This window comes from Narcine bancroftii, chromosome 5, assembly GCF_036971445.1.
Source record: "Narcine bancroftii isolate sNarBan1 chromosome 5, sNarBan1.hap1, whole genome shotgun sequence".
NCBI lineage: Eukaryota > Metazoa > Chordata > Chondrichthyes > Torpediniformes > Narcinidae > Narcine > Narcine bancroftii.
Window position 1 is genome coordinate 180,562,934 of NC_091473.1, and position 12,152 is coordinate 180,575,085.

Genomic DNA, 12,152 nt, shown 5'->3' on the forward strand with positions numbered 1-12,152 from the left:
ACTCGTGTCCCCGGGTCTGTGTTTCGTGGATCTGTGAAGCAGTCCAGATGTGGGCAGATGGACCTCATGAGCTGAGAGAGATGGAGACTGATGGTGAGAGAGACAGGGAGACTGACGGTGACAGGGAGACTGACGGTCAGGGAGACAGGGAGTCTGATGGTGACAGAGACAGGGAGACTGATGTCAGGGAGACTGACGGTAACAGTGACAGGGAGACTGACGGTAACAGTGACAGGGAGACTGATGGAGACGTGCACACACAAAAAAATCATAATTCATGCAGATGAAACACTTTTGAAATTGGAATCTTTCCAGGTGGTTTCAGAGTGAAATCTTAAAGTAGAAGGGAGCTCTTCCAATGAAAGCTGGGCTGAGATATCAGAACAAGGTGGGATTGCACTTTGGAAAGACAAACCAAGAAAGAAAGGATGGACACAGTGAATGGTCGGGCACGGAGGAGTGCAGTAGAACAGAGGGATCTAGGAACACAGATACAGAATTCCCTGAAAGAGGCATCACAGGTGGACAGAGTTGTAACAAGAGCTTTTGGCATATTGGCCTTCATAAATCAAAGTATTGAATCCAGAGGTTGGGATGTTATGTTGTATAAAAGTTGTATAAAACATTGGTGAGACCAGAATTGGAGAATTATGTACAGTTTTGGTCACTGAACTACAAGAAAGATCTCAATCAGATAGAGAAAGTGCAGAGAAGATTTGTTAGGATGTTGCCCGGACTTCAGGAACTGAGTTACAGGGAAAGGTAGCGTAGAAGAATGAGGGGAGATTTGATATTTAAAATGATGAGGGGGAGAGACAGGGTAAATGTAGGTCGGCTTTTCCCACTGAGGGTGGGTGAGATACAAACTTAGGACGTGGTGAAAGGGGAAAAGTTTCTTTAAATTTTTTAGAATGTAGGTATACAGGCCATTTCGGCCCACGAGCCCATGCCACTCAATTGACGTATAACCCCCAGTACATTTCATATGGTGGAAGGAAACTGGAGCCTCCGTGGAAAACCCATGCAGACACGGGGAGAACTCCTTACAGACAGTGCCAGTTCCGACCATGGTCCCGATCCTTGGTGCCGTCATCGTGCTGCACTAACCGCTATGCCAATTGTCCCGGAGAGGTTTAGGGGGAATATGGGGGGGGGGGGGGGAGTTTCTGCATGCAGACAGCAGTGGAAGTGTTGAACGAGTTGCCAGCTGAAGTGGTGATTGTGGGCACAAAAAATCTGGACAGGTTCATGGATGGGAGGGGTATGGACGGGATGTAAGCCGGTGGGACTGGGGAAAGCAATAGTTTGGTACAGACTAGAAGGGCTGCAGGGCATGTTTCTGTGCTGTAATGTTTGATGGTTGTTTGGGAGCGGTAGAAGGGGATCTGAGGAGAGTGACTGTTTTCACAAAGAGTGTTTGATGTCTGTAGTTGCCTGGCAGAGGAGTAGTTCACATTTATAGCCACTATGTTCGAGAGGCTTTTAAACATGCATATTCTGCCTGGGGGCCTGTGACTGGTGGTGTTTCCCAGGGATCTGATCTGGGATCCTTGGTCTTTGTGATTTTTTTTGTGACGAAGAAGTGGGTCAGTAAGTTTGCAGATGATACAAAGGTGTTGTCGAAGGTTACAACAGGATCTAGATAGGATGCAGAGTTGGGCAGATGGAGTTCATTCCGGACAAGTGGAAGATGGAACTTGAAGGTGGATAGGTGGTTAACAGTGAGATTCTTTATGTGGAAGAACAGAGGGACGTTAGGTTCCAAATCCATTGATCCCTCAAGATAGTTAAGTAGGTCAATAGGATAGTTCAGAAGGCGTATGTGATGTTGTAGGATTGAGTTCATGATCCATGAGCTCAAAAAACTGGTGAGACCGCACTTGGGAGTATTGGGTTCAGTTCTGATCTCCTTATTACAGGAAGGATGTGGGAGCTGTGGAGAGGGGGCAGAGGAGATTCACCAGGGTGTCGCCTGGGTTGGGGAACATGCCTCATGAGGCAAGGTTCACAGAGCTGGGACTTTTCTCTCTGGAGCGAAGAAGGATGAGAAGAGACTTGATAGAGGTTGACAAGATTCTGAGAGGCTTAGACAGGGTGGACAGGCAGTGCCTGTTTCCCAGGGCGGGATCAGCAAACACTGGGGGACGTGTATGCAAAGTGAAGGGAGGGAAGTTTAGGGGACATGTCAGGGGGAAGATTTTTACACATTTGTGGGTGTCTGGAGGTTGGAACATCGGGGGCCTTTAAGAGCCTCTTAGACAGGAGCATGGATGGAAGGGAGTAGATGGGTGTGGGGGTGGGAAGGGGGAGATTGTTGCGTAGGGTCAACACAAGTGCTTTGCTGGAAGGTTCTGTGTTCAACAGGCAAGGGATGGAAGTTCAAGTGGGATTAGCTGTTGGTGGACGAGGGTCAGTGTGGAAAAGGGCTTGCTTGTGTGTTGGACTGCTTGCTGTCTGTGTAAAGAGCCTGCGTGCTGAGGGAACGCTGTAACGCGGGTCCTGGGAGCAAGGACATGCGCACGATGGAGAAAATGTATAAAGTGTTGTTCCCACATTTGGCCCATCAACTCCATGTGTGGAGGTGGAAGGGAGTGAGGCATTGCTTTGGTTCCTGACACAGGGGTGAGTGTGTCTGTACGAGATGAGTGAGTGCGCGTGGCTGTCTCTATGGGTGCATGCCTGAGTGCCACCGTGTGTGTCTGTGCAGGCATGTCTGTGTGTGCGCGTGTCTGCACACGTGAGTGTTGGCTTTGTAAGTGTATGCGTGCGTGTTTCTGCGTGTGCTTGTGTGAGCGCTGTCTGTGTATTTGAGTGTGTCAGTGCATGTGTACGTGAGCAGGTCCTTCTGTATGCCTTTCCAGGGCCCACACCCATCATCTTCCTCATCTTGCTCCCAGTCCCCAACTGTGTTAGATGCCTCACTCCCTCCCTTGGTGCCCAGGAACGGGAGGGGAGGGATTCAGTCACCCCTCATCTCAGAGACTTGGGGGGAGGGGGCAAAGTCAAAATGAACCACATCTCCCATTTTATCCATCCACCTACCCCCTCCCACCCTATCCCCATCTGCATGCTCCCACCCCCCCGACCCTTCCCACCCCCTGCTGCCCTCTAAACCCCCTCCTGTCCTGACCACCCCTTCCCCCTCCAGTCCCAACCACCCCTCCCTACTCCTGGCCCCGACCACCCCTCCTGCCCCAACCACCCCCTGCCCCGACCACCCCTCCCCCTCCTGCCGCGCCCCCCCTCCTGCCTGACCACCCCTACCCTGCACCAACCACCCTCTCCCTTCCTGTTACGACCACCCTCCCCACTTTCTGCCGCGACCACCCTTGCCCCGACCACCCCACTATCCTGCCCCGACCACCCCCCTACCCTGCCCTGTCCACCCTCCCCCCTTCCTGCCGCGACCACCCCCCCCTTGCCCCGACCACCCCTCTAACCTGCCCTATCCACCCTCCTCCCTCCTGCCTTGACCCTACTCACCACACACCCCACCCCCCCCCCCCCCCCCCCCCCCCCCCCCCGGCGTGGTGTTAACAGCATGCAATGTTTATTTCCAGAAGGAAATCCAGGTTGGTGGTGGTGTTTCTGCTCGTCGGCTCGCCCCACTCCCAGTGCAGGGGAGCAGAGTGCCAGGCTGCGGCAGTCACGGAGGAAGCAGCGAGGCTCTGTCCCTCCCCCCTCCCCGTCCCTCCCTCATCCTCCCCCACGCCCCTCACTCAGGACACCGGATCCGCTCAGTCTGAGAAACTCCCGTCCTACCTCAGTACATACGGGCATGGGTAATGACAGAGTCAATGCTACCCCCTCTCTCCCCTTTCTCTCTCCTTCTCCCCCTTCCTCTCCCCTCTCTCCTTTTTTCTCCCACTCTCCCTCTCTCCTCTCTCCTCTCTCTCCTCTATCTTTCTTCTCTCCTCTCTTTCCCCCTCATCTCCCCCCTCTCTCTCCCCCTCCCTCTCTCGCCACTCTATCTTCCCTCTCTCACCCCTCCCTCTCTCACCCTTTCTCTCTCCCCTCCCTCTCACCCCCTCTCTCTCGCACCATTTTCCCTCTCTCTCTTTCCCCCATCTCTCCCCTCTTTCTCCCCTCTCTCTCCCCTTCTCCCCTCTCCCCCCCATATCTCCCCTCCCCCATCTTCCCCTCCCCCATCTTCCCCTCCCCATCTTCCCCTCCCCATCTTCCCCTCCCCCATCTTCCCTTCCCCCCCACTCTCTTCCCTCTCTCCTCTCTTCCCCCATATCTCTCCCTCCTCCATCTTCCCTCCCTCTCTCCTCTCCCTCTCCCCCTCTCTTTCCCCCATTCTCCCCCTCTCTCCACCCCTCTCTTTCCCCCATTCTCCCCATATCTCTCCCCCTCTTTCTCCCGACCTTCCCCCCCCCCTTTCCCCCCAGCTCTCTCTCTCTCTCCCCCCCAACCCCTCTCTCTCTCCTTTTTCCCTGTCCCAGTCGGTTGTTAGAGGATATGTGCCCCTCGGTGACCTCCATCCCCCCCACTATGATTCCACCCCACACCCCTGCCCCCAGCAGGCTATTGGCGAAGCCTGGCGGCTTGCTGAGCTTCTACGTGCCCTGGTTACTTCCACCACCACACCCCAACCCCCCCCCTCCCCCGATCCCTGGGCATCCGGTGACCTCTTGCCCTTCTCCCCTGGCAGACTGTGGATGATGCTGGGTCGCTCTGTGACCCCAACCAAGCCCCCAGTGACTTATCGCCACTCTCCCCCATCCCATGGCAAGCTCTCGGCGGAACTGGGCCGCTCGATAATCCCCTTCAAACCCCCCCCCCCTCGTGACTTCTTGCCCCTCTCCCCCATTCCGTGGCAGGCTCTCGGCGAAGCTGGGCCGCTCGGCCAGCCTCCGCACCCCCGGTGACCGCCGGCGCTCCCACAAGGGCGCAGCGAAGGGCAAACAGCCGCGGTCCAGGAGCGACGTGGATGTACAGGCTGCCTCCTGCGCCACTGACCTGCAGAGGCACAAGTAGGTGCCCCAGCACCCATGGGCGTTGCACAGGGGTGGCCCCTGCTCCCCTCTCCAACCCCCTCACCACTCCCCTGACGGGAGAGGGTTGGGGTTGGAGAGAAAGGGGAGGATTCAAGGAGAGGGGGGATTGTCAGGGTGGGATTTGGGGGTCGGGGAGGGCGTCAGGGTGGGGTTTGGGGATATAGTCAGGGTTGGGGTCTTGGGGAGGGGGTAAGGGTGGGGGTTAAGGGGAGGGGTTTGGAGAGAGGGGAAGGGGTCTGGGAATGGGTGTGGGGAGGATTTCGGGGAGGGAGGGGTGGGTTTGGGTTAGGGCCACAAGGGTTGACATCTTTGGATGCAGAGGGGTCAGTCAGGTTTGCAGAGAGGTCAAAGGTGGGGCCAGGGGTTTCAGGGTGGTGTGTGTCAGGTCATTTGGGATGGGCCAATGCGCTCTCCCAACCCTGTTACCCCCCCATTGTTTACCCCCCTCACTCCCCTTCCCCCACTCACCTTTCCCACTCACCTTTCCCACTCACCTTCCTTCACTCCCCCCTTGCTCCCCTTCCCCTACTCTCCCTCGCTCCCACTACCCCTCACTCCCCTTCCCCTACTCCCACTTGCTCCCCTACCCCTACTCCCCCTCGCTCTCCTTCCTTCACTCCCCCTTGCTCCCCTGCCCCTACTCCCCCTCACTTCCCTTCCCCTATTCCCCTCACTCCCCTTCCTTCACTTCCCCATTGCTCCCCTTCCTTCACTCCCCCATTGCTCCCCTTCCCCTACCCCTACTCCCCCTCGCTCCCCTTCCCCTACTCCCCCTCGCTCCCCTTCCCCTACTCCCCCTCACTCCCCTACCCCCTTCACTCCCCTACCCCTACTCCCCCTTGCTTCCCTTCCCCTACACCCCCTCGCTCCCCTTCTTCTACACCTCCTCGCTCCCCTTCTACACCTCCTCGCTCCCATACCCCGACCACTTCGCTCCCCTACCCCTACTTCCCTTTGTTCCCCTACCCCCTCCCCTCGATCCCCTTCCCCATCTCTCCCCTTCCTTCACTCCCCCTCGCTCCCCTTCCCCGACTCCCCCTCGCTCCCCTTCCCCGACTCCCCCTCGCTCCCCTTCCCCTACCCTTCGCTCCCCTTCCCCATACTCCCCCTCACTCCCCTACCCCCTTCACTCCCCTACCCCTACTCCCCCTTGCTTCCCTTCCCCTACACCCCCTCGTTCCCCTCCTTCTACCTACACCTCCTCGCTCCCCTACCCTGACTCCACCCCACTCCCCTACCCCCTACTCCCCTTTGCTCCCCTACCCCCCTCCCCTCGCTCCCCTTCCCCATCTCTCCCCTCGCTCCCCTTCCTTCACTCCCCCCACACTCCCCTTCCCGTACTCCCCCTCACTTCCCCCTTATTCCTGAACCATCCTTCCTTCAGTGTGCAATGTGCTGCCAACCCTCACCCCCCATCCCTGTTGATCCCCCTCGCCCCTCCCCCACCCCAGTTGTGTTGGGGTGGGGTGGTGCTGGGGAAGCTGGTGAAGATGGGAGGAGGGTGGGTCACTTGGACCCAGCTGCGTGCCTGTGTGATGTGCCAGTTTACGAAGGAGTGTTGAGGGGGTGGGCTAGCACTGCAGATAGGGCTGAGTGGTCTGCTGGAAGACACTGGCAGGTGTGCACACAGGAAGCAAAGGGTGTTAATGACTCTCTTCACCCCCCCCCACAGACACACAATCCTTTATTTCACTATCTACGTACCTGTTGGAGTCCTCAATTTCCATATTGCACTAGTCTTTAACCTTGTTGACCTCCATCAAGTCTCCTCTCAACCTTCACTCCTAAGAGAGAAGCCCCAACTCCTGTTAAATTTGCCTCATGAGACACATTCTCCAATCCAAGCAACACCCAGTGAATCTCCTCTGCCCCCTCTCCACAGCTTCCACATCCTCCCTGTAATGAGATGACCAGAACTGAACACAATACTCCCAGGTGCGGTCTCGCCAGAAATTTGTAGAGCTGTAACCTGACCTTTCAACTCCTGAACTCAATCCCCCGATTAATAAAGCCCAGCATCCCAGAGAAGATGTGGAATAAAAGGAGATGGGATGGATCTCGGAGGGTGCGGAGGAGAGGTGTTGCCTGGGCTGGACAATGTGTCTCATAAGGCAAGGTTCACAAAGCTGGGACTTTTCTCCTTGGAGAATAGAAGGGTGAGAGGATCAGCAAACACCAGGGGACGTGTGTACAAGGTGAGGGGAGACACAGAGAGTGGTGGGGGCCTGGAATGCATTGCCGGGGGTGATGTTGGAGGCTGGATCATTGGGGGTGTTTAGAAGGTCCTTAGGCACGAGGATGCAAGTTGTGGGGGTGGGGGAGGGAGAGGGTTTGATTGCTGGCAGGGAAGGTTCATGTAGGTTGGTGTCACCTCGTGCCCTAATATTCTGAGGGTGTTAGCTTTAGAATAAGAGATGGATGTACAAAACTACTCAACGGTGAATGAGAAGGGTTCTGAGAGAAACATCTGATGTGAAGGTGGATTAGATAGAAACAGGGAGGTTCCTTCAAGGGGACGGAGAGGGGAAGTGCATTTAGGGTGGAGATGACGGAGGACTGCTCTCTGACCGTTCAAACCTGTACCTTGAATCCATTTAATGTGGCAGCTCCTTACCTTGGGCAGACAAATTCACTGCTCCGTGGAGAAGCAGACTTTCCTTGTCTCGATTCAAAGTCTGATGCCCACCTGGAGGAAGGGGCTTCTCGGACCTGAGGGCTGGTGAGAAGGTTCTAAACGGATAGCATAGTGGTTCGCATAATGCCGTTACAGCACCAGTGATCGGGACCTGGTTCAAATCCCGTGCTGTCTGTAAGAAGTTTGTGCGTTCTCCCTGTGTCCGCGTGGGCTTTCCCTGGGGGCTCCAGTTTCCCCCCACCGCAACGTACTGGGTGGGGGGGGGATGTAGGTTCATTGGGTGTAGATTGGTCGGCAAGGACTTGCACGTCCCAGCTTGGGGGGCTCCCTGCCTTGACGTCTCGCCAAACGTCTGTAATTCTGTCTCGTCTGTGCCTTGCAAACTGTCTGCGTCTCATCTGGGTCTCGTCTGCGCCTTGATTGGCATCAACGTCTCGCCCCCACTTATGCGTCTCGTCGCCCCTCGCTCCCAATCTGCGTCTTGCCACTTGCTCCCCGTCTGCGTCTCACCCCCTCGTCTGCATCTCGCCCCTCCCTGTCTGCGTCTCGCCCCTCACTCCTCGCCTGCCCTTGCTCACTCTTTTTCCCCTCTGCCTTGACCTTTGACCTTTCCTTTCTCCATCTCTGCCTCTCCCCTGTCTGTCTCCTGCATCCCCCAAACCCCATTAATCCCCACCCCTGCTCCCCAAACCTCTCTTCCCCCTCCCTCTCCGCCTTCTCTCTACCCTCTGTCTCTATCTCACCCCTCTCTCTCTTACCCCCTCTCAACCCCCATCACTCTCCCCTGCGCCCCCTCCCCAGGGTCATTGCCCCCAGTCTGACGGCCTTCCATTGGCTGTGCCCACAGCCCTGACCCAGGAGGGAGCGGAGGAGCAGATGGCCAGCAGTGCCTGCTGCCTGCCCAGTGTGAGGAGAGTGGTCTTCGGGCTGCGGAGGTGGAGACGGAGCCCCCGAGCTGGCGGCAGCTCATCAGCCCCGAACAGCTCGTCCTTCTGAGCAAGAGCGAGGTGAAGAGGCAGGAGGTTATCAACGGTGAGTGGCCAGGGTGGGTGGGTGAGGGCCCTTCCTTGAGTTGCACAGACTTCCCTGAACCTCCAATTCCCCCCCGTAACCCACCTATCCCTCCTCACAGCCCCCTCCCTCCTCACCCTCACCGCCACCTCCTTCCTCACCGTTACCATCACCGCCCCCTCCCCTCCTCACCCTCGCCATCCCCTCCCTCCTCACCCTCGCTGCCTCCTCACCCTTGCTGCCCCCTCCCACCACCCCCTCCCTCCCCACCGCCCCCTCCTTCCTCACCTTCACTGCCACCTCCCTCCTCACCCTTAACATCCCCTCCCTCCTCACCGCCTCCTCACCCCCTCCCTCCTCGCCACCCCCTCCCCCTCAACGCCTCCTCCCTCCTCACCATCCCTGCCCCCTCATTCCTCACTGCCCACTCCCTCCCTCCTCATACCCTCCCTCCTCATACCTTCCCTCCGTACTCCCCTCCCTCCTCGCTGCCCTTCCCTCCCTACTTCCCCCTCCCTCTGTTCCACCCCTTCTCCCCAAGTGCGGCATGGAAGGAGAGGATGTGTTTGAATCGCTGACCCCCCCCCCCTCCCCAGAACTATTCATCATGGGGGAGGTGGTATGCAGGGAGGAGGAGGAGGGGGCTGGAATGAGAGGGGTGGGAGCCTCACTGTCTTCTGCTATCACCCCCCCCCCCCCAGAGCTGTTGGCCACTGAGAGGGGAAGGGCGGGTCGGGGAGGGGATGGGGTGAAAGGGTGGGCATCAGACAGGGAGGGCTGAGGAGGGGAGGGGGAGGAGGTGGATGGGTGAGAGGGGTGTGAGCCTCACCATCTCCCCGCCCCCCAGAGCTGTTGGATACTGAGGAGGGGACAGGTGAGGAGAGGAGGGGACAGGGTGAAGTGGAGGGCTGAGGAGGGGGATGGGTGAGAGGAGTGTGAGCCTCATCATTTCCTCCCCCCGCACCCCCAGAGCTGTTCATGACGGAGCACGCCCATGTGCGCATGCTGAGGGTTCTTCACGAGGTTTTCTATCTGCGCATGCTCAACGAGAACATTCTGAGCAGCACCGAGCTGCGCAGCATCTTCCCTAGTCTCGACGAGCTCATCGACGTGCACGGTGGGTCCTGGGGGACGGGAGGAGGAGGGGGACAGGAGGGAGGGGGAAGAGGGACAGGAGGGTGAGGGAGAGGAGGGGAGGAGGGATGAGGGGGAGGGTGGAGTGGGAGAGGGGAACGGGGACAGGTGAGGGAGAGGGAGGAGAGTTGGGGAGGGGGATGGAGGTGTGTGGGGGACGGAGGGAGGGGGAGCGGGGACAGGAGGGGGAGGGGAGTAGGGGAAGGGAGGGGAGAGGAGGAGTGTAGGGGCTGGGAGGACAAGGGGGGGACAAGATGGGGAGGGGGAAGAGGGGTGATGGGGAGAAAAGAAAGAGAAGGGTGGTGGGAAAGTGGGGCATGGGGATGAGAGATTGGGAGTGGGGACAGGGGTAAGGGGGACGGGATGCTCCGCACCTACAGAACCCATTCCCATTTGACCTCCCTCTGATGTTAGCCCTGGTGGAGGGAGCCTGCGAATCATATGCCGCCTTTACTGACTGACCATTTCCTCCCCAACACCCTCTCAACCCCCCATCTGCTCTCACCCCCCTCCCCCACTCACCCCCTCCCTGCAGACTCCTTCTGTGGGAACATCAAGAAGATCCGGCAAGAGAACGGGTACCTGGTGACGGAGATCGGCCATGTCCTGCTGGCCAGGGTGGGTCTTTGGGGACTGGGATCCGCGGGGGTGGGGGAGGGTGGATGTGGGACTGGGGGCTTTATGGGAGTGGAGGTCCATGGGGGGTGGGGTCTGTGGGGGTGTTAGGGGTGTGGGGATGCGGCGTGTCTGTGTGGGGGAGGGGAGGGGGAAGCTTCATGAGGGGAGCATCCATGTGGGGGAAAGGTGGAGTGGACACTCACAGCTGACCCTCTGTAAAACCACCCCCCCACCAGTTCCACGGACAGGAGGGCGAGTGGTTCAAGAAGCTGACGTCCCGATACTGCAGCCACCAGTCATTTGCCCTCAACCTCCTCAAGTCCAAGATCCGGAAGGACCTGCGCTTCAGCCAGTTCATCCAGGTAGGGGGAGGGGTAGTGGAGGGGAGGGAGGGAGACCAACCCCTGTGTGTGTCTCTCTCTCTCTCCCCTCCCACTTTCTCCCCTCCCATTCTCTCCCCCCTCCCACTCTCTCCCCCCTCCCTCTCTCTCCCCCTCCCTCTCTCCCCCTCCCTCTCCTCTTTCTCCTTCTCTCCCACTCTCTCTCCCTCTCCTCTTTCTCCCTCTCCTCTTTCTCCCTCTCTCTCCCCTCCTCTCTTTCTCCCCCTCTCTACCCCCTCTCTCTCTCCCCCCTTTATCTTTCCCCCTCTCTCCCCCCTCTTTATCTCTCCCCTTCTCATTGCCTTCTCTCTCCCTAGGACGCCCAGAGTAATCCCCAGTGTCGACGTCTGCAACTGAAGGACATTATCCCCATTGAGATGCAGAGACTAACCAAATACCCACTTCTGCTGGAGAACATCGCCAAGTACACAGGTACCCCTTCCTCCCCGGCCTATCTCATCCCCTCACCCTCGCCTTCCCCCTCCCTCCCTCTCACAGACCCCTCCTTGCCGCCCCCATCCTCGTCGCCACCCCCTCCCTCCTCACAGGTGTGGATCTATTGCATCTCTATCCCAATCGTGTAGAGCAAACGGAAGAGAAGCAGAGAGTTCAGCAGGCGGCCGAATGTTGCCGGAATATCCTTAAGGACGTTAACCAGGACGTACGGGACATAGAGAACATGCGGGTACGAATAGCAGTGTCTGACCCTGGGGCGGGGCGGAGCGGAGGGAGGGAGTGGTTGAAGGGACGGTGCGGAGGGAGGGAATGGGTGAGGGGACGGTGCGGAGTGGGAGTGGGTGAGGGGATGGTGTGGAGGGAGGGTACGGGTGAGGGGACGGTGCGGAGGGAGGGAATGGGTGAGGGGATGGTGCGGAGAGGGGAGTGAGGTTGAGAAGTCTGTTTGTAGTTACCGGGACAACACTGATCCCTGTGGTTCCCCCCTCTCTCCAGCGCCTGCACGATTACCAGCGCCGACTCGACATGACAAATCTGAAACAAAGCACAGACCCCATCATCGCCGAACTGGTCAAGGTGTGGTCCGTAACGGCAGGCAGTGACCATAGGCAGGACGGGGCTCACACACACACTGACATGCTTACTCATTCACTCACATATGCACACTGACACACTGGCCCACACACACACACACACACACACTTACACACACACACACACACACTTACACACACACACACTTACACACACACACTGACACACACTCATTAACACATGCTCACACAAGCACAGACACACTGACACGCTCACTTACACACACGCGCGCGCTCACACACACTGATACATGCACACTTAATCTCACATACTGACACACGCACACACACCCAAGCATACTCACATGCACTACCCTCACACTCA

At 58.0% G+C, this 12,152-nt stretch overlaps 1 protein-coding gene across 1 annotated transcript in view; it reads left to right on the plus strand.

Moving 5' to 3' along the window:
• Positions 1-12,152, plus strand: part of LOC138764261 (rho guanine nucleotide exchange factor 1-like) — a 78,371-nt gene that overhangs the window by 49,570 nt on the left and 16,649 nt on the right. Inside the window, 9 exon segments of the mRNA XM_069939931.1 lie at positions 3,561-3,572; positions 4,824-4,976; positions 8,483-8,667; positions 9,617-9,763; positions 10,316-10,398; positions 10,635-10,760; positions 11,096-11,210; positions 11,363-11,463; positions 11,730-11,810. Of these exon segments, the coding sequence (XP_069796032.1) occupies positions 3,561-3,572; positions 4,824-4,976; positions 8,483-8,667; positions 9,617-9,763; positions 10,316-10,398; positions 10,635-10,760; positions 11,096-11,210; positions 11,363-11,463; positions 11,730-11,810 (1,003 nt within the window).